Genomic DNA, 25,187 nt, shown 5'->3' on the forward strand with positions numbered 1-25,187 from the left:
ATTCATTCATCTTCTGAAACTGCTTCATCCTGAACTGGGTCTTGGTGGGTCACATACAACACAGAATCATTGGGAGCAAGGCAGGAACACACTCTGAAAAGTGTACAGACACATCACAGATCATCACACCTTCACCCAATCACTCACACTGTGGACAGTTTCACGTAGCCACATGGAGCAGAGCACCTGGAGGAAACCCACGCAGACACAGGGAGAACACACCACACTCTTCACAGACAGTCACCCGGAGGAAACCCACACAGACACAGGGAGAACACACCACACTCCTCACAGACAGTCACCCGGAGGAAACCCACGCAGACACAGGGAGAACACACCACACTCCTCACAGACAGTCACCCGGAGCGGGACTCGAACCCACAACCTTCAGGACCCTGGAGCTGTGACAGAAACATTACCTGCTCCTCTATTTTGTCACCCTATGAGTAATCATGCAGACTTATTATGACTAGGTGCCATTTCATATTTCATATTTGTATCCACTAATCAGTCTAGTATTTAATGCTGATTCCATGAATTTCTTTCTTTCAGCCTTCATCCTTTTCTTTCGTGATTATCTGGTAACTGTAACCGTAAAGAGCTGATCTCTGAGAATGTGAAATGATGAGCTCCACCAGGAGACTGAACTAATGAAGTAAGAACCTCACAGTGCTGCAGAGTCAGAGTGAAAGTAAATCTCCTATTGGCTGATGATCCTGAGCTGTGTGAGTTAGAGAGAGAGACACACAGAGAGACTGAGTTCAGTTTGGACTCTCTCCTGTGTGAGTGTGTGTCCTCTGCGCTGATCACAATGAAGCTGTGTTTAATCCTCGTCTGCGCAGCTTTGCTTTCTGCTGAAGCTAAAGGTGAGAATATTAATCTAAAGGTGTTATTTAATAATGACTAGCACTGCAGGACTTTAGTGTTTCTCTGTGATTATTGCAAGTTTGATGATTGTGATCAGAGTACTGTATTTCTCTGTATTCTTCAGAGTTTGTTCACTGTCTCTGAATGAAAGAAAGTGAAGCTCTATAAAGCAACATGTCACATTCTTATCTGTGAATGAAAGTAAATCTGCTGTATTTCCGTTGAATTATTCGTCATAAATGTTTTAATATTTTTCTACTCACTCCCCTCCTTCACTATTTGTCACTCAGAAAAGTAAGATACCCGTATTGCAGCTCATTGTTTAAACTCTATACATTTAAAAACGTTTGGATATTATAGTTGTTTGGAGCCATACTGATCTAATCTGCTAAAGTTTAAGAGGATTACTAATGGAAAACATCCCATTTTCTGTTTTTCTGTTGGTCAGATAATGGAACTGTAGTAGTATTACATCATATTTATTTACCACTGTGCCATTATCAATCACTCAGTCAACCTTTATTTTCACTTGGAAGTACCTTCAGGGAGACCCTCATTACTGAGGATTACAGTATTACAACAAAGGTATTGAAAAAAATATAATAAATGAATATTAATATGGAAACTTGAAAATGTAAAAGAAATAACGTAAACAAAGTGACATTAAAATCAAGTAAGAGAACTCCCCTGTAAAAGAGAACAAATCACATTTAAATAAGAAAATATGACCAAGAATAAGACAAAAATAAAGAAATTATGCACTGGGAAACAAGAGTTTCTCTCTCTCTCTCTCTCTCTCTCTCTCTCTCTCTCTCTATCTCTCTCTCTCTCTCTCTCTCTCTCTCTTTCTCTCTCTCTCTCTCTCTCTCTCTCTCTCTCTCTCTCTCTCTCAGTCATGCACAGGGGCATTGGGCTCACCTTGTGTTCTGAAGCAGTTCGAGAGGTTGTATATGGAATTGATGGAGATGAGGTGTACCACATCGACTTTAATAAAATGAAAGGAGTGAAAACACTGCCAGAGTTTGGAGATGATTACATTTATCCAGGGGACTACGAGGGAAGTGTCCAAAATATGGAAATATGTAAATCACACTTGGATTATTGGGTTAAACATGACAGAACCTCTAGAGAGACTATGGGTAAGACATTTACATGGTTACAGCACACGTAGATTGAACACTGTGTTAATGCCTCTGTAGCAGGCGTCTAGTTCTAAATATGTTTATATTTACAAAAATAAATTAATAAATAATTGTATTTATTTATATTTATTAAAATTTATATTTCGTGCATTTGTCAGTTAAATAAAACGTATAATTTATCCAGTTCAGGGTTGTGGTTGTTTTGTACATAGTACATTGCACACATTTTCTGTATATTTTGGAAATTGTAAACACTTGGAGTGCCTTATACTAGGAGTAAAACACCAAGGTCTTTATCTGCAGATGCTCCTCAGAGCTCCATTTATTCCAAGGAGGATGTGGAGCTGGACTCTAAAAACACCCTCATCTGTCACATCACTGGATTCTACCCTCCACACATTCAAGTGTCCTGGACCAGGAACAACATGAATGTGACGGATGGAGTCAGTCTGGGCAGCTATTATCCGAACACTGATGGAACGTTTAACCTGATCTCTACCCTGAGCTTCACTCCAGAGGAGGGGGACATCTACTCCTGCAGTGTGCAGCACACAGCCCTGGACAGACCACTGACCAGAATATGGGGTGAGTGTTATCACTTTATTGTGGTGGTCAGGCTTGGGCAGCGCCATGATTGTCCTGGAGTAACATTCCTTTGAAGTTGTCCTTGTCAGGAGGATTGATGATGAGCACTGATATGAGTCAAAGGAGGATCACATTTCCAATGTCAAACGGTGTAAGTGAAATAAAATGGACGGACATAGAACACTAGATTAGAACTCTAGACATAGAAAATCTGATTACAATCATTTATGCTGTGCTCTACATGTTGAGCAAAGGAGAAAACAGAGTCACGGTAATAATCAAGAACAAACTCACAAAGACTGTAATGAAATACTCAGTGATAGCTTGATCTCTATTTGTTTATAAAGAACACCCATGAATCCAACTGTCATTCAGGTGCATCCACCAACAACAGATGCAGAAGAGGACGAACTTATTCAGTCTATCAATGAGTACAAGCAATCATTGGCCAAAGCGTGCAATAAAAGGTGTACTAATTATCATGAGAGGCCTGCATGTGACAGTCTGAGTAAATGAAGGCGGCCAAGTGATTAGAAAACACAGACTTGGCAACAGGAACGACGCAGTGATTCAGTTCTGGAAGAATCTTTTTTAAACAATGTCTTAAGGCACATGGATGTCACCTAAAAATGGTACAGAAAGCAAATATTTGTGAAAGTAAGTGAATGAAAAGCTGAATATTGTCGATAAAGACAAAGCTGGGAGATGAACAACGAAAGATGTCTCGAAAGTGAAAGAAAGCTGTGATGGTGATAGGCTGGAGAACTGATTAGGACGAGATGAGTGCAGAGTGTATCAAGCATTTATTCTCAAAAGACAACCCAAAACATGTAAGAGAGAGAGCACTATCACTTCAGAACATGTGAGTCCCACTAGGATTCTGGGAGTTGAAGTTTGAAGCTTGATTAGTATTTTACTTTATTTTTTAAATCCAAACAAAACCAATCATAACTTAATGACTAAATAGAACCAAATCTAGCATTATCCATATCTATGAAATGTTTGTTTAAAAATGTTTGTGTGCATATCATCACTGTCCGATTAAACATCGCAGTGGTTTTCACTTTTTTACACGTGCTGAATTCTTATTTTTACTATTACCCTTACAGAAATAGCCTTTTCCTGTTCCTAAAAAGTTAGAATTTTGGAGATATGTGTTTTTAATTGGACAGTAATGTGTGTGTGTGTGTGTGTGTGTTACAGATGTACAGGGGTCTCTCCCCGGTGTTGGAGCGTCTGTGTTCTGTGGAGTGGGGTTGGCTGGAGGACTGCTGGGAGTCGCTGTGGGAACTTTCTTCCTCATCAAAGGAAACAACTGTAACTGAGAATCTGTTATGTACATTAATTTATGATTTTAGTATTAAGTTCCATATCTTTTATTCATTTTGCCCTGATGTGGTATCATTAACTGCCCTTGGAACACTCGTATAAGGACTGTGTTACCAGTAGCCAGCGTAGCCTTCTGAACATTGCAGTTGTTCTTCCCCTCTGTTTGTGAGGAAATTTTGAACACTGTTTTCATTGTCATGGTTTTTGAACTTTTGATTCTGGTCTCTGCTCATTTTCTGGGATTTTACTGTCTTTTGTGTTTCCTGTTATTTTTTGCTGTGAATGTAGTGTTCTATCTGATTAGTAATGATTTGTACAAATGAAAATAATAAAATCTTACTTATCTACAGTTTAGGCTCTAAGTAAAAAAAGTAGTCTTTTAGCCATGACTCAGGTCACTTTGTGTGGGATGTGTCGCTGTGTCTGGGATGCGTGTGTGAAACTGTCCACAGGTGTGAGAGTGTGAGTCAGTGGCGGATGCTGGTCTTTCAAGGAGGGGAAGCTCAATTTCGGCCTACATCATAAAATGTGTCTATTTATACGTTTATTTATACGGGTTTATTTATACGTAAATTCTACCCTCCGTTCCTTTTTAAGAAAATGATCTGTGACCCTGTTGTACCAACAAGGCGTCTTTTCCAGAGACTTGACTAGTGTCCTCTCAATGGCCAGCAGAGCTAGGCTTAAACGGCCTTGGCCCATGTGAAGTGTGTCCGCCTGTGAGTGCTTTGTGACGGTGGAGGGGCTCAGCAGCACCCGCTGGACAGAAACTGCGATAGAAGTCAGAAAGAGTGATAGAAGTCAGTCTCCAAACACAAGCAGCTACAAAAAACCCCACCAGAAATAGAAGCTCAATTTGTCGCTAGTCGTTTTTAACAAAGAAAATGCCGCTAAGAGGATTAAGACAGTCTCCGGTTCAACTTAGAACAGAATGAAAATGTAATGCTCCCACGGATCTTTACACCAAAGGATCGCTGATTCGCTCATTTCGCTGTCAATCAAAAAGGGATTCAGCCTCAGACAGATCATCCAATCATCATGCAGAAGCTGAGCGTCCGGGCCAGCCGAGGCCAGCCCACTGCCCCATAGACCCCCAGAGATGCTGAGCGTCTGATGGGCGGGACAAAGCCCAGCATTTATCCAATCACTCGTCTCATTTCACTGCACTTCGCTGCTTCGCTATTGAACTCTGTGGACGCTCAGTGTCCTCACTGTTTAAAGCACAGTGAAGCTGCGCGAATGATTGAGAGGAAAGCCGCGTCTTTACCAGTGATAAGAAGCTGATTCTGAACAAAAGTTATAGTGCAAATTTATTCAATGACATGTACACACAACAGTATATATTTGATCACTTATTTTTTGACATTTTATGGGAAGCTGAGCTTCCCTTACAGTCTTAAGGCAATCGCCTCTGGTGTGAGTGACTGGGTGAGTGTGTGAAACTGTCCACAGGTGTGAGAGACTGGGTGAGAGTGTGAAACTGTCCACAGGTAAGTCTTTCTGAGTGAGTGGGTGAGTGTGTGGTGCCCTGCAGTTCACTGGGGGCTGTGAGTGGGACTGAAGTGTGTTTCTGCCTTCCACCCAACTATTCTGCTTAGGCTCCAGACCCAGTGTAACACTAATCAGGATGATGCACTAAAAGACAATGAATGAGTGAATGAATAACTGAATGTATGAACAAATGACTGGATGGATGTTTGTTGACCAAACGAGCAGGAACTTTTTTGAGTTTAAAATGAAGTCTAAAATATTTACTTTCAATTTAATATCAGCCAGTGAACTCTAGATCATAATTACCACTTCAGATAGTGCTAGGGTTTGGCTGAGTTATGGGTTCTACTCACTACAAACCGGGATTTGAGAGTGGTGTGAGGCACTGAAGGAACAACAGTCCAGTTGCAGAAATTCTAGGAAAACTGTTATTGAGCCTTAGCTTTACTTCACAAATATAAATATGAGACCTGTATCATAAATGTGATTACACATAAATGTGATTACAATCTCTTAGAACAACCCCTGCCTGCCTTCAAATGTATGGTAAAGAATGCAGTATAGCAGAAAACTTACAGTTTTCCAGTCCCACTGTCACATCCTGGCGCAGTCCTGTTTGTTTTCCCCACCATGTGCTCTCTCAGCACATGGCTCTGTCTGTTATTGTCCATGTCTCCTCCCTCAGGTTTCAGGTGTGTCTCGGTGTGTATTTAAGTTCCCTTGTGTCACTTACTTTCATGGGTCATTTGTTTTGTGTTGTTCCTATTACAAGTCGTGTTGTTTTGTGTTGTTCCATTTCCTAGTCATGTTCTAAATTCCTAGTCAGTTGTTCCATGTTTTGTTTCCTCGTTTCATGTTGTTGTTTCTAGTCCTTTCATTTATCAGTCGTTGTGTTTACCCTCAAGTCTGTTTATGTTTGTTTTGTTGTTTTGGTTTAAATAAACATCTGTGTTGTAGCGTGTGCATCCACCTTCGTCAGTCCGCCCTTCGCGTTTTCCTGACAGAATGACCGATCAATTTAAGGACGCAGCTAGTGCAGACAGCTATTTTCAAAAGCTAAAGGAGGTCCAGGCGTCTGTAATCCAGGCGCTAATTGAGTGGAGGACTTCAGAGGAGTCGACTCCTGAACCAAGGGACTGCTCCAACGGGAGAAATCGGAGAAAGAGTCAGCAAAAGCAGCGTGCTGGAGTCTCCCCCTCACTGGAGGATTACCCCCTTAGGTCCGGGGAAATTTTTTTTGGGGGGGGGTTAAGGGTAGGAGCTGTTAGGCTAACAGGGGCGCACCTCTGGGGGATCCATGGTTGAAGAAATCTCTCATGAGTGCACCCGTCAAACCCCCTAAACCCTCTACAGCTCCAGCACGTGCCCTGCGAGCAGCACAAGCTCCTGCCTCCGTGGACGTCGTCGCAGGTCCCCCTGCTTCCGAGGATGTCATTGCAGGACTGCTTAATGCTGTTGCTCCAGTGTGCGCAGCGCCTCCAGCCGCTTCTGTCCCTGAGAAGGCACCTTCCACAGCCGCTTCTGTCCCTGAGAAGGCGCCTTCCACAGCCGCTTCTGTCCCTGAGAAGGCGCCTTCTACAACCACGTCTGTTCCCGTGAAGGCGACGAACCCAGCCGCTCCTGTCCCCATGAAGGCGATGAACCCAGCCGCTCCTGTCCCCTTGAAGGCGGCGAACCCAGCCGCTCCTGTCCCCATGAAGGCGGCGAAACCAGCCGCTTCTGTCTCCGAGAAGGCGGCTTCCACGGCCGCTTCCGTCTCCGAGAAGGCGGCTTCCACGGCTGCTTCTGTCTCCAAGAAGGCGGCTTCCTCAGCCACACCTGCTCCAGCGAAGTCGGCTTCCTCAGCCGCACCTGCTCCAGCGAAGGCGGCTTCCTTGGCTGCTTCTGTCTCCAAGAAGGCGGCTTCCTCAGTCACACCTGCTGCAGCGAAGGCGGCTTTCTCAGCCGCACCTGCTCCAGCGAAGGCGGCTTCCTCGGCCGCACCTGCTCCAGCGAAGGTGGCTTTCTCAGCCGCTTCTGTCTCCGAGAAGGCGGCTTCCACGGCTGCTTCTGTCTCCAAGAAGGCGGCTTCCTCAGCCACACCTGCTCCAGCGAAGGTGGCTTTCTCGGCCGCTTCTGCACCCATGACTGTGTCCCCGGCTGCTTCAGTTCATGTCCGTAAATCGGCCCCACTGACTTTTAGGCCGATCCTCAGAACTGTGCCAAGCCTGGTACCTCGGACAGCCCCACAGACTTTTGCCAGTCCTGGGCAAGTCCCCTCCAGTTGTTTTGGTTCCCCTGTCTGTTCCTGTCCTAGTTCATGTCTCTGTCCTCGTCCCTGTACCTGTGTCTGCCATTGTTTCTGTTCCTGTCCCTGTCACTGTGTTCGTGTCTGTTCCCGTGAACGTCCTGGTCCCTGTTCCCCTGCCAAGTCCTGTCCAGTCCCCTGTTAGTCCTGTCCAGTCCCTGTCCCTGTTACCCAGCCTCAGTCCCATCACCTGTCCTGTCTCCATTTCCGTCCAGTGTTCCATCAAATGTCCAGCACCCTGTCCAGTCACGTGTGCCTGCTCCTGTCCTGTCTCAGAGTCTGTCCTCTGTCTTGTCACAATTCCCATCTCTTCTTTCTAGTCCTGTCCAGTGTCCATTTCAGTCGAGTCTCTTGTCCCCAGCTCCATTTCCTGTCTTGTCCTGAGTCTTGTGGGTTCATTCTGTTTTGTTTTTCCTGGCCCCTCCTGTGCCAGCTCCTGGGGAGTCTAGTTTTTTTGCGCCCCGGGAGTAGCGCGTCTTGGAAGAGGCATCTGTCACATCCTGGCCCAGTCCTGTTTGTTTTCCCCGGCATGTGCTCTCTCAGCACATGGCTCTGTCTGTTATTGTCCATGTCTCCGCCCTTGTCCAGCCTTTGTTCTGCCTCCTTGTCCTTAACCCTTGCTATCTGTTTCAGGGGTGTCTCGTCTGTTCATGTATTTAAGTTCCCTTGTGTCACTTCCTTTCATCGGTCATTTGTTTTGTGTTGTTCCTATTACAAGTCGTGTTGTTTCGTGTTGTTCCATTTCCTAGTCGTGTTCTAAATTCCTAGTCAGTTGTTCCTTGTTTTGTTTCCTCGTTTCATGTTGTTGTTTCTAGTCCTTTCATTTATCAGTCGTTGTGTTTACCCTCAAGTCTGTTTATGTTTGTTTTGTTATTTTGGTTTAAATAAACATCTGTGTTGTAGCGTGTGCGTCCGCCTTCGTCAGTCTGCCCTTCGCGTTTTTCTGACTCCCACTCTCTGAAGATATGCTGACTGCTTGATGGTGCATAAAAGGGCATTAAGAAAATTTAATTTAAGTAGTTTAACTCATTTGGAGGTAAGGTATGTACTCATTACCTCACTGTGGCTTGCTGCAACAGTTTCACAAGAACACAGATAAGATCATTACCTCGGGGCAGGGCCTGGATGTAAGAAAAAAAATTGGACTGATAACATGCTGTGCATTTCAGACTCCTAACTTGGGAAACTTATTATTTCATCAATGCCTAGCAACATGTGATGAAGTGGTGTATGTGACTGTGATTGGTTGGTGAACTGAGCTATGTGTATGAACTCTATCTCTCTCTGAAACTCTCTCAGTTGTTGGACACAGATCGAGGTGAAAATGAACCTGAGTCTACTGCTGCTGCTCTTCCTGACTCTGACTGTCAGAACAGGTGTGTTTATGTTTAGACTTATTATAGAAATTATACATGAACGTATAGAGGTTTAACTTAATATTAAATGTATAAGAATGGCAAGTATCCAAGAACAAAGCAGGGACATTTAGCAACAGAATTTTAATGTTGTATTCTGTAAATAACATTTTTAACAATAACATACAATTGTGTATATTCATCTGTTTTGAGCAAAGCCTCAATATGTTTTATGTTGAAAACCATTCTGCCTATTTTATGTTTGCATCTGAATCATTTGAAAGCAGCCTTTGATACATTTGCACATCATTTGACGCAGGAGATAATTGCCAAAAAAGAATCTTAATATAAATGTTAAAATTATCCTCAATATATGACTAATATAGGGCAGCAGGCTGGAGCAGCAGGTAGTGTCTCTGTCACAGCTCCAGGGTCCTGGAGGTTGTGGGTTCGGGTCCCACTCCGGGTGACTGTCTGTGAGGAATGTGGTGTGTTCTCCCTGTGTCTGCGTGGGTTTCCTCTGGGTGACTGTCTGTGAGGAGTGTGTTGTGTTCTCCCTGTGTCTGTGTGGGTTTCCTCCGGGTGACTGTCTGTGAGGAGTGTGGTGTGTTCTCTCTGTGTCTGCGTGGGTTTCCTCCAGGTGCTCCGGTTTCCTCCCACGCTCCAAAAACACACGTTGGTAGGTGGATTGGAAACTCGACAGTGTCCGTAGGTGTGAGTGTGTGTGTGAATGTGTGTTCCTGCCTTGCAAAATTAATGTTCTGCAAAATTAAGCCCACAAGACTTAAGACTTAAAACATAAAATTTAAACTAGGAACTAGTCCATACAAATGTTCTCCCCGCCCATGCTTTCTTACAGTCCCATCATGTGTGTCTCTGTCCTGTGCACTGTGTTCGTATTTTGGATTTGTTCTCTTTAGCTATGCCTCCAAACCTGTGAGATCCTGCAGGTTTATTGTTATTAAATCTGTTCCTATTTTTTTTATTTCCTTATTTCTCTGTTTCATTACCAGATGGACATTATATCTCCATGTTAAATGAATGCCTCACCAGTTCACCGGATCTGACAGACTTGGAACACATCTACAGCATTTATTTTAATAAGCAACTTGCCTTGAAGTTTAACAGCACAATCGGGATGTTTGTAGGCTTCACTCAGCTTGGAATAAGCGTGGCGCAAAAATGGAACAGTGGTCTAGAGGTAGTGAACGAGAGAATGCAGATTGAGTACTTTTGCAGACCTGCTCTAAATATAGTCTTCTCGTGTTTTCTGGATAAAACAGGTAAAGTGGCACATACAGATTAAACTAAAAAGAAATAAATAAGTAGGGGGGTAAAAGAAAATTGCATGTCTCACCCTCCTAGGTTGGTGGCATGGGGTTTAATTGAGGAGTTTAAGCATATTTAATGATTAAAGAAAAATATGAAAAGAAAAAAAAAAGATATCAGAAGATATGATACAAAGAGAAAGTGAACCTTTTTTTAAACTTTGACATAAAATGCTCATATTTTCTACAAAATAATGGTGGCCTGGAATTATATATATATATATGTATATGTATATATATATATATTACTGTGCAGAAGTCTTAGGCACCTAAAGTAATTATATACATTTAAACTAATGCTTCTCAGTGAGCGTGGGGCTTGTATAAAGTTATAAATAATCACAGTAAATACAAACAAATAATAATATAAAACAAATTGTCAAGCTTTGTCTCGTATGTTCCTGCTTTGTTTTGTTTTCTGACAGGTGCTAAAGGAGCACCTGGCTCTGTTTTTGTTCCTTAGTCTCGCCTAGTGTCTCCACCTGTGTCTTCTTTGTGGTCCTGCCCTCTCGGTATCTCTCCCAGGTGTTCCTAGTCTGTTCTGTGTATTTATATCCCCTTTTTGTAGATGTTTGTTTCTCTCTTCCTGTGCTCACTTAGCACATGGCTCTGTTTATTATTGTTCATGTCTTCGCCCTAGTCCCACCTTTGTTCCTCCTATTCGTCCATGTCTCATATGTTACCCTGCCCCCTCGTTATCTGTTTCAGGTGTCCCTTGTCTGTGTGGTGTATTTAAGTTCCCTTTTCTCTCTTCCTTGTGTTGGACATTCTATGTTTGCCTGTCTGTCCTGTCGGTTCTTTGATTCTGTCCATGTTTGCCTGTCTGTCTTGGTGGTTCTTTGCTTCGGTTCATTCTGTTCATTTTTGCTTGTCTGTTTCTCAATTTGATTCACATCCTTGGTCTGTCTGTTCCTTCCATGTGCTTTGTGAGTTGTTTGGTTTGTCTTTATGTATGGCTCTTTAGTTCTATGTTCTAGTTTAACTCTGTGTTCTAGTTTAGCCTCTGTAGCTCTCTGTCTGTTTAGCTCTCTCTCTGCCCAGTTCCCTGTTTGTCCAGTTCTCTATTTTTGTCCATGTCGCTTTGTCTAGGTCATTCTTTCAAAGTCTCTCTCTGTCTAGGTCTTTAAGTATTCTCTCTAGTCCTTAGTCTGTCTTTGTTTTGTTATATTTTGGTTGTAAATAAAGTCACTGTGTTTTTAGCATGTGCGTCCTCCTCCGTCAGTCCACCTCCGCGTTCCTGACACTCGTAACCATTGATAACCTCAAATAATATGGTCTCCATAAGGAGAGATTTGGAAAAAGTTAAACCAACACATTCACACAAAGTATCACACTGGAATAATGTGATTGGGATGGGTTTGATTGGGTGTAATTTGTTTGTTTTTAGCAGATAAACACTTACTGCTCAGATAAACAGTTTTTTTAAACTTTTTTCAAAATGTGCTCAAACTGCACATTACTATATATATAGAGGGTGGGCCGTTTATATGGATACACCTTAATAAAATGGAAATGGTTGGTGATATTAACTTCCTGTTTGTGGTACATTAGTATATGGGAGGGGGTAAACTTTTCAAGATGGGTGGTGGCCATTTTAAAGTCGGCCATTTTGGATCCAACTTTTGTTTTTTCAATGGGAAGAGGGTCACACATCAAACTTATTGGGAATTTCACAAGAAAAACAATGGTGTAATTTATTCTTTCATGAGTTATTTACAAGTTTCTGACCACTTATAAAATGTGTTCAAACTGCTGTCCATTGTGTTGGATTGTCAATGCAACCCTCTTCTCCGACTCGTCACACACTGATAGCAACACCGCAGGAGAAATGCTAGCACAGGCTTCCAGTATCCGTAGTTTCAGGTGCTGCACATCTCGTATCTTCACAGCATAGACAATTGCCTTCAGATGACCCCAAAGATAAAAATTCAACTGGCCCACGACGACCAGTCCACTTTCCAGGAAACTGTTCATCTAGGAATGCACGGACCTGACATCCATAATGTGGTGGTGCACCGTCTTGCTGGAAAAACTCAGGGAAAGTGCCAGCTTCAGTGCATAAAGTGGAAAACACATCATCATGTAGCAACTTTGCACATGCAGTGGCTTTGAGGTTTCCATTGATGAAGAATGGCCCCACAATCTGTGTACCCCATATACCACATCATACCATCAAGATGTGCAGCACCTGAAACTACGGATACTGGAAGCCTGTGCCAGCATTTCTCCTGCGGTGTTGCTATCAGTGTGTGAAGAGTGGGAGAAGAGGGTTGCATTGACAATCAACACAATGAGCAGCACTTTGAACACATTTTATAAGTGGTCAGAAACTTGTAAATAACTCATGAAAGAATAAAGTTAAAACCAAGCACACCATTATTTTTCTTGTGAAATTCCCAATAAGTTTGATGTGTCACATGACCCTCTTCCCATTGAAAAAACAAAAGTTGGATCCAAAGTGGCCGACTTCAAAATGGCCACCATGGTCGCCACCCATCTTGAAAAGTTTACCCCCTCCCATATACTAATGTACTACAAACAGGAAGTTAATATCACCAACCATTCCCATTTTATTAAGGTGCATCCATATAAATGGCCCACCCTGTACATATGTATTATACACACACACAAATGGTGTTCACTGAAAACATGATAGATTTGTGTAATTAAATTCCGTCTTCATTTTATTAGAATTGAACAATTCAGAAATGACTTTAACATCTTTTAATTAACACTCTCCAAATATATAGCTATGGGCTATCTTTACCCTGTCTGCACATGCCATGTTAAATTGGGTGTAATGACGCCCTGCTATTGAACTGTTCTGTCATTGTGTAACACTAATACAGGCAAGGAATTAATTCCCTCAGTTTATTTAACTTAAAACTTTAGTTTTATTTAACTTAACTTCAAGGTTTAGCTTTATTTAACTTTGTTTAAGTCTGAACGTACTAATAAAGTCTTTGCTCTTTGTAGTGGAACCAAAGGTCCATCTCAGGTCAGAACCAGCAACCAGTGATGGTCACATGTCCATGTTGATGTGCAGCGCTTTTGACTTCTTCCCTCCAGCCATTGATGTGTACTGGTTGAGAGACGGTAAAAAAGTGACATCGTATATAACCCCCACTGAGGAGTTGGCTGATGGAGACTGGTACTACCAGGTCCACTCTCACCTGGAGTACACCCCCAAATCTGGAGAGAAGATCTCCTGTGTGGTGGAGCACACCAGCTTCTCAGGACCTATGGTCTACGACTGGGGTGAGGACAGAATATAAGTGACAAATTGAGAGAAATTTACATTCTACAATAGCAGTGAATTTCTCACAATTTCTCACTGTCCTTTGTTCATACTCATGTGAAAGATATTATTGATTAATGAAATGTTTTTTATAGACTACCTTTCATTACCCACCATTTTGTTGGTAGTTCCTCAAGTTGTGTGCTTGGTCCATGCTTTTCACAAAACTTACTAACAACTTTGCTGTGAAACACATCTCAAATTTGCAGATGACTAGTCATAATACAGGGAGGAGGTAGATGAGTTTGCAACCTGACGAACAACAGCTTATCTCTTAATATTTAATACAAAAAAAAAGAAAGAGAAACAGATGTTGAGTTCAGAAAGAATTGTGACAATCATACTTTGTTACGCATCAACTGTGAAGGGTCCAAATCTCCAAGTTCCTGAGTGCACACATAGCTAACACCCTCATCTGGACCCTCAGCAAGGACCCCACAGGACTTTCTCCTAAAGCAGAGGATAACGAGAGCACATTACATTTGAAATTACAGTAATCCCTCGCTACTTGGCAGTTCATCTTTCGTGGATTCACTACTTCGTGGGTTTTTTCAAGGGGGCTTAAGGCAGCTATATCGCACATACTGAGGGAAAATCTAGGAAAACTTTGAAAGATGATTAGCCAAAATATTTCATTAAATCCATTAAAATTTCATAAAAGTATTCTATATATTATGAATTTTATTCTATATATACGTACTTATCTTTTGTTGAGAGAATGCCAGCCACCCGCCTCAGTGATACCTTATTTACAAGTGTTTCTTACGTACAGTACATGTGTTGTTCACGTCCACATCCGAGTGAAATTTACTGACGCTAAATCACAGCTTAGGAATGACTCTATTAAAGAAACTGGTGGGATATCACATGTAGTTCCAGCTGAAAAACATTAGAGAACGACTGTTTAATGCAAAGAGTGGGTTGTTAACAGCAACAGGGAGGGGTTTAAAAGTCCAAATACTCGTTAAATACATAAAAAAAATATCTTTCCTCTACTTCTCGGAAGTTCGTTTTTCACGGGTGGTCTTGGAACGCATCCCCCGCCAAAAATGAGGGATCACTGTAAATGTCACTTGTACATTTTCATTATAAATTACAAAATGTAACATGAGATGATGCTATTACCAGTTCTTTCAGCATCATCAAGTTCTTGCCATTGTATCTGATGCTAAATGCTACTTGATGTAATATGAGTTGTGTCCACCACTGTCATAAAATCTGTTGTAAAACATAATTATGGAAGCTCAGCAAAAAAATAAATAGCTTGTAATTCAAACTGTGATGATGACAAACATTGACAAATATCAATTACAGGTGACATGACATTGGATATGACCTGTCATTATCTCAGTGTATCTTCTGCTGTATTTACTGCATGTTTATCAGTTTATTAAATAAAGCATCCCTCACTATTTTGTGTAAGTAACTTATCATTTGGAAGACTATGAAAAGTGTTTGATTATACTATATGTATGTTCCAACGAATAATAACTTTCTTTTTTTATACTGTTGTTATTTAATGTCAGTTAAAATGTCTACATCCCACAGATCCTTCTCTCCCTGAGTCTGAGAGGAATAAGATCGCTATCGGAGCGTCGGGGCTGGTGCTGGGGCTCATCCTCTCAGCTGCTGGATTCATCTACTACAAGAAGATATCCTCAGGTGAGTGGAGATCAGACAGAGTTTAACGGATCACAGACGTTCATTTTATTTTTTTGGAGATTTAACTGATTTCTTTACTGATTAATAAACACGTTTATTAATGTTTACAGGTCAGGTCTTGGTACCAAGTGAGGAGCTGGTAAGCTGCACCATAATTTTGTTTTCTCTTTTGTTTTTCAGCTTCAGTGGAGATTTAATTAAATAAAATATCAAATATTTTTTATTTTAGTTTCTGATTTGTGTTCATACAGAGAACACATCTTTAGCCTGTGACGGTAAAGCCGTAGAGTCTGTTGTCCAGCCTTTACTACATGCCTCCCATTGATAATATATTTTTATTAACAGTGAGTTTGCTAATGTGAACCATTAATAAATATAAATTACAATAATTGTATCTATTTGAGTTTAACTCTATGAAACTAATATAAAATAAACTAACCAAATAACACCATGTAACAAGCAAATGCAACAGCAATGTTTTGTCTTGTAGAGGCTGTCAAATGGTTATAAAAATGTAGCATTTCACTCTTAACAAATATTTCTTATTTTAATGTTTGTGAAAAATTACTTTTCAGTTTTTAACTCACTCTGACAACTTCAAAAATTGTACCCATATCAAATGTTCAGAGATCTGAATAAGGCTTGAAATACAAATAAAATCATGCTTAGCTTAACCAGAAGACAAACATAATGAGTACATATACCGATAAACATCAACAAGGTACACCAGGAAATAACTACAGGGTGGAGTTACACTCAAGTCACAGACAGTTTACAGGCATCTGGCAGTAAGGCATTTGACAACGTGAGGCCAAAGAACCATTGTCAGTGGAAGCAGGTTTTTTTGCATTTTGTCTCCCTAGTAGTCGTAGTGAAATGGCATTAGCCAAACCCCACTGGTGCTGAATGGCAGAGGTAAACAGCTAGAACGTCAGCACTATGGTGAGACAGGTCTACCACTACTTCAGTTGACATGTCCATAGTGTGTTCCCCTTGCTACCAGAAAGTCTCCACTGTCATGTGGCTGCAGCAGTGGGGACACTTGAGGAAGAGGTCATGGGAGCAGGGTAGTTGAGCTTTGTCAGAATGTGAAAACCCCACAGTTACAGTTACCCCACATTACAGTTTGTAATGGAAAAGGACGTCTGCATTTGGTCAAGTCACTAGGCAATGCCAGGAACCAAAGTCAGGGATACAGCATCATCACCAATCTTCACCAGTAAAATGGTGTTGAGAAGGCTGGACTGTGGCCTACACAGACTAGGAATGCTGCTGGTCTAGCCGGAGCGCATTGCAGACATGCAGCGTAAATCGGTCACTGACGAAAACTGGCCAACGAAGGGTGATATGTTCAGGTGCATGTGGGAAACCACTCTTAAGTCATGTTTTAGGGTTAACTCCAATTCAGTAGACCTCATTGTAGCAGTGGTGTGGGCTGTTCTTAGCATCCCCAGAAAAGTATCTTTAACTGGGTCAAGAGCGTGTTCCTCTCTCTCCACTGGCAGATGACAGCACAGCAGTGGCAGAACATTGAAGTCTACAACCAAGCAGTGGAGAGTGCTGAGGGAGCAGCTGTGCAGGTGGAAGAGAATGGTGCTGCTGCGACCCCCATCAACGGTGGGACACAGCTACTTTTGAGATCTGAAGACCTGAGTTAAGAGGCAAGGGCAACCACACTGAAGTGAGGACCGTGGCATCTCTAATGCACCTAGGAACACCTGTAGGACATTGTGGTGGACTGATGTTTCCGTCATGAAGTCACTTTGGAGGGTGACCAGAGCCATGTAAAATATGCATGCCTTTCTCTTAAGAGAATTTCATTGCTTTTATGCTTTTATGCTGTGTCTGAAACTGTGCCCTACTCACGATATAGAGCATAATTTGGGGGTTCTGACCATTTTATAGTAGTGTCCATAAACATAATTAATTAACCCATAATCCACTGTGTTGTTTTGTAGGAACTTGCATAATGTAGAGTCCAGGATAATTTACTAATCTCCTAAACTCAGTTCCCTATAATAGCGCACTCTATAGTCAGTAATATAGAGTATAATGCATTGGGAGTCATTCCAGACAGAGAGCTGGTGTGTTCCATATAAACCAGGTCTACAAAGTAGATTGTAGCCGTTTTTGCGGCCAGTAACTTGAAATAGGCCACCGTGTCAACACGGCATAGTGAACAGCCAGTGGCCAAAAGTATGTGCTCACCCCAGCCATGACAAACAACAGCCAGGGCAACGCCAGGCGAATGACCCACTGCCGAGCAGCGGTATTTGGATGCACTTCCCGGCCGAAATAGCAGCAACTAGCACTTGTGTCAGCAAAGCCCCAGTCAACCGGTCAACCAGCCACAATGGGTCCTTGGTCGTCACTAGCAACAGACATAAACCACTGGCAATGACAGCAAACCACTCTGTCCATATCTGTACATAGAATGTAAATGCATAGTCCAACCAAGCTGCAGCGAAGATGATGGGCCCCGGTCAGCAAATCCAGCAGACAGCCAACTGCCAGGCAGCAATGGTAAAACCAGCCCTCCACACACACACACACACACATACACACACACACACACAGACTTTAAGATACTATGATTAGGTGTAGATGCCAAGATTATTCCTAAAAGCACTTCCTTTTGAAAATTAAAAAATCAACCAATTTCATGATTTTCTTAAGGCATTTTAAGCTGCTTTACTGTGGTGCTATAGTTTTTCTCCAGTTTATTAACAAATGAATGTTATTAAAGACACCTGAAAGCATGACCTGACGCTGCAGTGTTTATATTTTGCATTTACACTCTCTGAATGATAATGACCGAAAATGCAACACATTTACGGTCCTTTTTTGCCTCATTTGATCACAGCTCTGTAGACACAACCAGGTCTTTTTTTATTAGTTCATTCATTCATTTATTCATTGTCTGGGAACATTATCCAGTTCAGGGCGGCGGTGGGTCCGGAGCCTACCCGGAATCACTGGTTGCAAGGCAGGATTATACTCTGGAGGGGGCACCAGTCCTTCACAGTGTGTCACACACTCACACATTCACTCACACACTCTCCTACGGACACTTTTGAGTTGCCAATCCACCTACCAACATGTTTTTTTAGACGTGGGAGGAAACCGTAGCACCCGGAGGAAACCCACGCAGACACAGAGAGAACACACCACACTCCTCACAGACAGTCACCCGGAGGAAACCCACGCAGACACAGAGAGAACACACCACACTCCTCACAGACAGTCACCCGGAGGAAACCCACGCAGACACAGAGAGAACACACCACACTCCTCACAGACAGTCACCCGGAGGAAACCCACACAGACACAGGGACAACACACCACACTCCTCACAGACAGTCACCCGGAGGAAACCCACACAGACACAGGGAGAACACACCACACTCCTCACAGACATGGTCTCCAAAAAGCTGAGGGAAGTCTATGTTTGTGTGTGTGTGTGTGTGTGTGTGTGTGTGTGTGTGTGTGTGTGTGTGTGAGTGTGTGTGTGTGTGAGTACCGTAAATCGATATTGTTGTCAAAATCAAAACCTGTTTAGCTGGTCCTGTTGTGCTGGTTTAATTCTATTTTAAGTCGTGTGTTAAGGTTAGGATTAGTTTGGTATTACAGATGGTTATGTTGATGTAATGGCCCCCACAGAGACAGCTAACAACATGAAAACTAACTATTGCATGTGTTTTGCCAGCACTTGGCTTGCAATGACTCTGAGCAGCAATAATGTGTTAAAAATGTTTATGTAACTGAGGTCTCTTTGACTGAATAATCAAATTCCACTTGGGTTTTTATTTGTGAAACAGTTTTCTATCAATGGGTTTGGTTACAGTCTTCACTGTGAGGTTCCCACCTCAGTTTTCAGAGGAGTCATTACTAGTTTACAGCCGATCGGCTGAATGTGAGGTCAGACTGATTTTATCCCACTGAAACCATCTTGTTCAAGAAATGAATGAAGGTTCCTGATAGCGTTCACTCTTTCCTCATTCCTGTCGTGTCAGGAGTCTGTAAATAAGAGCTTTGCCAAAGTCACTAGACATTCTTTCATTCGAATCCAGTAAACACTTTTTCCTGATGAGGGTTGGGTCTGGAGCCTATTTCAAACCATTGGGCACAAGGCAGGACGGACGCTCCAGTGACAGGCTTCATACTCGAGCGAGACCTGACAGTAACGACATGTGATCATTCACTAAACACACAGATGTTTAAGGAGCTTTTTCATCCTGTTCTAAAGGATGTAATGTGTTAATGTCAGATTTCATTTAGTTTTCTGTCATTGGGTTTCAAGCTAAATCTGTGTTTGCCAATGAACACTAAGGTGTTTTTTTTGAGCTGGTACTTTCACTGTAATTATTCAGGCTTCATCCTGCTCCTGTGGAAATTCATTAATCCTTGACCTTCGTATAATTTCTCTGGGAAAAATATCCTAGCACCTCCAGAGAATTAAAATGAGCTGGAGTGGTGTTCATGATTCAGAACTAATCACTGTAATTCAGTACCTGAACTCACTAATGCAATGCCTTTATATCCTCGCAGGAAAGTTGTGACATCTAGTGTGAAGCTTTAACAGAAGTGTAGACACCGTTACTCTGTAGTGTAGATGATGTTCAGAGCTTTTGATGCCACCTAGTGGTTATTTTCAGTAACACAGTGTGTGCTGTGGAGTGTGTGGTGTCTACTACATCCATCCTCCAGTAAAAGTAATGTGACTTGGGTGAAATAATCACTGCAGAGAAAGCACCAGTACCTCCCTCAGTCTGAGTTCAGATGTGAGGCCTGTCACCTCAGGGTCTGAGGGAGTGGGCTGTGGTCATAGACAGTCCTCATAGACAGTCACCCAGAGGAAACCATCCAGACACAGGGAGAACACCACACTCCTCACAGACAGTCACCCGGAGGAAACCCACGCAGACACAGGGAGAACACACCACACTCCTCACAGACAGTGACCTGAGAGGAAGATCCCACCCAAGACCCCGAGGCTCTGCAGCTTTGTGGAGAGAAGGAGGAGAAAATTACACTCTTTATGTCACTGTTTTATTTTAGTAGAAGTAAAAATATGTGAAAATTCCCAAGAAAGCGGAAATTATCACTTAGTATTAATTAATTAATTTAAACACTTACTACCCATTGCTGACGTCCCAGCTGCAGAAAATAATAACAGAGAAGATATTTTAAAATTAAATAAAAGAGGTTAAACGCGGCAAAATACAGAAACATGCAAATCCACATTAACAACCACAAGAGGGCGACATTTTTCCATTCATTGTAATGGACACTCAACAATAACGAGTCAATCGATACCGTTTAGTTTTTTAGAGAAATGACTAATAAAAATATAAACCGTGCCCAATACACAATTAGCCGTTGATTCAACGTTGAAATAACGTAAAGACTGCCGTCTAATCAACGTTCTCTTAAGGTTGAAAATGAAAGTTGAAAAGACGTCTAAACACAGACATTGAAAAGACGACTATTAGACGTATTTTGGACATCCATTGACGTTATCGATTGGTCACAACTTAACTAACTTATTAAGATGGATTTTGGACGTCCATTGACGTTTAAAAGATGTCCTTGACGTACAGACTACTTTTAGACCTATTTTGAACGTCCAGGGACGCTCCTTGTTTACTGGGTGTGATTTCAAAAGTTAACATATGATTTGTCGAGGAATGATATTAAGAGTTAAGTGTCTTTTATTCATTCTAAACTCCGCAGTTATAAAGTAAACCTGTAAACATTAAAAGCTGCGGTTATTACAAATGACCGCAAGATGGCGACATTTCTTCATCAATTTCAACGGAAACTCGCCTGGATCCGAATCACTGCCGATCGCCTCCAAACAGATTTGTTTTAAAATAGTAGTTTGTTTGTTTTTCTAATAATTTGTATTTTCTCCACGCGCTGTTGGCAATAAATATGCACTAAGTTTCCTAACTTTTTTTAACCGTTTTTCTCCTTTTAATGTATTTCTTTATTTATACGTTTATTGGTTTTTATGGTGTGTGTTTTGTGTTGTGAGGACACTCATTTATTTTCCAATCCATTTCTTTCATTCTTTTACTTTTTTTTTTACTTTTTTCTTTGTTTGTTGACTGTTTTCTTTCTTTCGTCAAATTAAAAGCTGATTAACTCTCCTGAAGAATCGGTTCAAAAGAACCGAACCGACTGAGTCACCAACTCAAACCTCTCACTGTTCATTTCAATTCAACGGTAAATCCTTGAGGAGCCGAGCCACTCCGAAGAGTCATCTTAGTGAATCGATTCAGTTGAAGGAGTCATTTGTGCCCGTTCTGTAGAAGGGGGCGGTGCCGTGAGCGCGAGCAGCTCTCGAGCTCAGACCAGATCCGCGCGCATCAGTTGACACCGCTTTAGAAAACAAACCCAGAGCTGAAAGACCCCCGCTGTCTCTCTCTCTCCCGCGCGCGCTGAGACTCGGGGACTCGGAGAAACCACCTGAGGCTTTACCTGTGCGCGCGGGGATGCAGCTGCGCGCGTGACCCCTTCCTCGCGGCGGTAGGGGTGTTGTTATTTTGGAGAGAAGACGTTTAAAGACGTTTCTTTTGAATGGGAATAAACCGTGCAGCGCTCGTTTGGCCAACATGAGCGCGCACTGGTGGAGGCTCGCGCAGATGCTCTTGGCCATGGTCGTCCCCGCGCTCGCGCAAGGTAAGAAACTTCTCGTGCGTTAAAGGGCAGTTCTGTATAGTCCTCTTTGGTATCTCCTTAATATGAAGTAATGCGTGGGCACAACTTAATATGGTCTGAGAAATACACACAGCACGTGCGGAAATGAAGTCTTTCAGAGAGGTTCCGGTTTCTTTACTGTGGTGGTGAATGGAACCAGGCGTCTCCGTGTCTCCAGCCCCAGCCTTTACTCCCTCCATCAGTAGCAGTGACCTCCAGTTTACAGAGAGTGGGGGAGAGGAGGATAAGGACGGAGGAGAGTGGGGGAGAGGAGGATGAGGACGGAGGAGAGTGGGGGAGAGGAGGATGAGGACGGAGGAGAGTGGGGGAGAGGAGGATGAGGACGGAGGAGAGTGGGGGAGAGGAGGATGAGGACGGAGGAGAGTGGGGGAGAGGAGGATGAGGACGGAGGAGAGTGGGGGAGAGGAGGATGAGGACGGAGGAGAGTGGGGACCTCTCTGCTGTGACTCGGTTTGTGTCAGAGCCTCCTCAGTGAGATGATTAGACTCTGTCTGAGGTTCAGAACCGTTCAGTGTAATAACTCTCAGTGAGGGGTGATTAGAGGAGGACATTCACCAGCGCTCACATTTCTGTCTGTGTCCGGGACCACGGCTCACCCCTTTAATGGTGTTTAATAAACAGTTTAGAAAATGGGTGCAGTTCACCTTCAACACAACGACACACATCCTTCAGAGCCTTCAGATCAGGACCGTGATCCAGAAACAGACACATCCATCCATCATTAGCCCATAACTCTCTCTCTCTCTCTCTCTCCCTCTCTTTTCTCTCAGTCTCTCTCTCTCTGTCTCTCTCTGTCTCTCTCTCTCTCTCTCTCTCTAAGAACCCATTTGAAGAAGGTTAAAATCATAAAAATTACATTCAGTTAATTACATCTACATCCATTAAGTCGCTTGTGAATGGAGGGGGGTGTTTCTGATAAAGTGGCCAGTGAGTGTCAGTAGAGGGGGGTGTTTCTGATAAAGTGGCCAGTGAGTGTCAGTAGAGGGGGGGTGTTTCTGATAAAGTGGCCAGTGAGTGTCAGTAGAAGGGGGGTGTTTCTGATAAAGTGGCCAGTGAGTGTCAGTAGAAGGGGGATGTTTCTGATAAAGTGGCCAGTGAGTGTCAGTAGAGGGGGGGTGTTTCTGATAAAGTGGCCAGTGAGTGTCAGTAGAGGGGGGGTGTTTCTGATAAAGTGGCCAGTGAGTGTCAGTAGAGGGGGGGTGTTTCTGATAAAGTGGCCAGTGAGTGTCAGTAGAGGGGGGGTGTTTCTGATAAAGTGGCCATTGAGTGTCAGTAGAAGGGGGTGTTTCTGATAAAGTGGCCAGTGAGTGTCAGTAGAAGGGGGGTGTTTCTGATAAAGTGGCCAGTGAGTGTCAGTAGAGGGGGGGTGTTTCTGATAAAGTGGCCAGTGAGTGTCAGTAGAAGGGGGGTGTTTCTGATAAAGTGGCCAGTGAGTGTCAGTAGAAGGGGGGTGTTTCTGATAAAGTGGCCAGTGAGTGTCAGTAGAATGGGGGTGTTTCTGATAAAGTGGCCAGTGAGTGTCAGTAGAGGGGGGTGTTTCTGATAAAGTGGCCAGTGAGTGTCAGTAGAGGGGGGGGGGGGTGTTTCTGATAAAGTGGCCAGTGAGTGTCAGTAGAAGGGGGGTGTTTCTGATAAAGTGGCCATTGAGTGTCAGTAGAAGGGGGTGTTTCTGATAAAGTGGCCAGTGAGTGTCAGTAGAGGGGGGTGTTTCTGATAAAGTGGCCAGTGAGTGTCAGTAGAGGGGGGTGTTTCTGATAAAGTGGCCAGTGAGTGTCAGTAGAGGGGTGGGGGTGTTTCTGATAAAGTGGCCAGTGAGTGTCAGTAGAGGGGGGGTGTTTCTGATAAAGTGGCCAGTGAGTGTCAGTAGAAGGGGGTGTTTCTGATAAAGTGGCCAGTGAGTGTCAGTAGAGGGGGGTGTTTCTGATAAAGTGGCCAGTGAGTGTCAGTAGAGGGGGGGGGGGGGGGGTGTTTCTGATAAAGTGGCCAGTGAGAGTCAGTAGAGGGGGGGTGTTTCTGATAAAGTGGCCAGTGAGTGTCAGTAGAGGGGGGGTGTTTCTGATAAAGTGGCCAGTGAGTGTCAGTAGAGGGGGGGTGTTTCTGATAAAGTGGCCAGTGAGTGTCAGTAGAGGGGGGTGTTTCTGATAAAGTGGCCAGTGAGTGTCAGTAGAGGGGGGTGTTTCTGATAAAGTGGCCAGTGAGTGTCAGTAGAGGGGGGGTGTTTCTGATAAAGTGGCCAGTGAGTGTCAGTAGAGGGGGGGTGTTTCTGATAAAGTGGCCAGTGAGTGTCAGTAGAGGGGGGTGTTTCTGATAAAGTGGCCAGTGAGTGTCAGTAGAAGGGGGGTGTTTCTGATAAAGTGGCCAGTGAGTGTCAGTAGAGGGGGGGTGTTTCTGATAAAGTGGCCAGTGAGTGTCAGTAGAGGGAGGGTGTTTCTGATAAAGTGGCCAGTGAGTGTCAGTAGAAGGGGGGTGTTTCTGATAAAGTGGCCAGTGAGTGTCAGTAGAGGGGGGGTGTTTCTGATAAAGTGGCCAGTGAGTGTCAGTAGAAGGGGGGTGTTTCTGATAAAGTGGCCAGTGAGTGTCAGTAGAAGGGGGGTGTTTCTGATAAAGTGGCCAGTGAGTGTCAGTAGAGGGGGGGTGTTTCTGATAAAGTGGCCAGTGAGTGTCAGTAGAGGGGGGTGTTTCTGATAAAGTGGCCAGTGAGTGTCAGTAGAGGGGGGGTGTTTCTGATAAAGTGGCCAGTGAGAGTCAGTAGAGGGGGGGTGTTTCTGATAAAGTGGCCAGTGAGTGTCATTAGAGGGGGGTGTTTCTGATAAAGTGGCCAGTGAGCGTCATTAGAGGGGGGGGGGTGTTTCTGATAAAGTGGCCAGTGAGTATCAGTAGAGTGGGGTGTTTCTGATAAAGTGGCCAGTGAGGGTCAGTAGAAGGGGGGTGTTTCTGATAAAGTGGCCAGTGAGTATCAGTAGAGTGGGGTGTTTCTGATAAAGTGGCCAGTGAGTGTCAGTAGAGGGGGGGGTGTTTCTGATAAAGTGGCCAGTGAGTGTCAGTAGAGGGGGGGGTGTTTCTGATAAAGTGGCCAGTGAGTGTCAGTAGAGGGGGGGGTGTTTCTGATAAAGTGGCCAG

The 25,187-nt window shown here is 43.3% G+C and overlaps 3 protein-coding genes across 3 annotated transcripts; 2 read left to right on the forward strand and 1 right to left on the reverse strand.

The window, feature by feature from the left end:
• Nucleotides 1-770: 770 nt before the first annotated feature.
• LOC136685916 (H-2 class II histocompatibility antigen, A-Q alpha chain-like) lies at nt 771-4,234 on the forward strand. The gene is made up of 4 exons (XM_066659451.1): nt 771-866; nt 1,761-2,006; nt 2,313-2,594; nt 3,798-4,234. The coding sequence occupies exons 1-4, from the start codon at nt 812-814 to the stop codon at nt 3,917-3,919; spliced, it is 705 nt and encodes a 234-aa protein (XP_066515548.1). The 5' UTR covers nt 771-811; the 3' UTR covers nt 3,920-4,234.
• Nucleotides 4,235-6,678: 2,444 nt separating this feature from the next.
• LOC136685917 (antifreeze protein Maxi-like) lies at nt 6,679-7,539 on the reverse strand. The gene has a single exon (XM_066659452.1). The coding sequence runs from the start codon at nt 7,537-7,539 to the stop codon at nt 6,679-6,681; it is 861 nt and encodes a 286-aa protein (XP_066515549.1).
• A 1,471-nt stretch (nt 7,540-9,010) lies between these two features.
• LOC136685913 (H-2 class II histocompatibility antigen, E-S beta chain-like) lies at nt 9,011-18,096 on the forward strand. The gene is made up of 6 exons (XM_066659446.1): nt 9,011-9,077; nt 10,070-10,339; nt 13,361-13,642; nt 15,231-15,344; nt 15,455-15,483; nt 16,850-18,096. Exons 1-6 carry the CDS (start codon nt 9,026-9,028, stop codon nt 17,000-17,002), a joined length of 900 nt encoding a protein of 299 aa, XP_066515543.1. The 5' UTR covers nt 9,011-9,025; the 3' UTR covers nt 17,003-18,096.
• Nucleotides 18,097-25,187: the final 7,091 nt, after the last annotated feature.

Source organism: Hoplias malabaricus, unplaced genomic scaffold (genome assembly GCF_029633855.1).
Source record: "Hoplias malabaricus isolate fHopMal1 unplaced genomic scaffold, fHopMal1.hap1 scaffold_134, whole genome shotgun sequence".
Lineage (NCBI taxonomy): Eukaryota > Metazoa > Chordata > Actinopteri > Characiformes > Erythrinidae > Hoplias > Hoplias malabaricus.

Bases quoted from the DNA above. Each gene is read 5' to 3' on its own strand.
- LOC136685916 (XM_066659451.1), top strand. From the start codon at position 812: ATGAAGCTGTGTTTAATCCTCGTCTGCGCAGCTTTGCTTTCTGCTGAA. The intron at 867-1,760 runs GTGAGAATATTA...TCTCTCTCTCAG, and splicing joins GCTTTCTGCTGAAGCTAAAG to TCATGCACAGGGGCATTGGG. The intron at 2,007-2,312 runs GTAAGACATTTA...CTTTATCTGCAG, and splicing joins AACCTCTAGAGAGACTATGG to ATGCTCCTCAGAGCTCCATT.
- LOC136685917 (XM_066659452.1), bottom strand. From the start codon at position 7,539: ATGGGTGCAGAAGCGGCCGAGAAAGCCACCTTCGCTGGAGCAGGTGTG.
- LOC136685913 (XM_066659446.1), top strand. From the start codon at position 9,026: ATGAACCTGAGTCTACTGCTGCTGCTCTTCCTGACTCTGACTGTCAGA. The intron at 13,643-15,230 runs GTGAGGACAGAA...TACATCCCACAG, and splicing joins ACCTATGGTCTACGACTGGG to ATCCTTCTCTCCCTGAGTCT. The intron at 15,484-16,849 runs GTAAGCTGCACC...CTCCACTGGCAG, and splicing joins TGGTACCAAGTGAGGAGCTG to ATGACAGCACAGCAGTGGCA.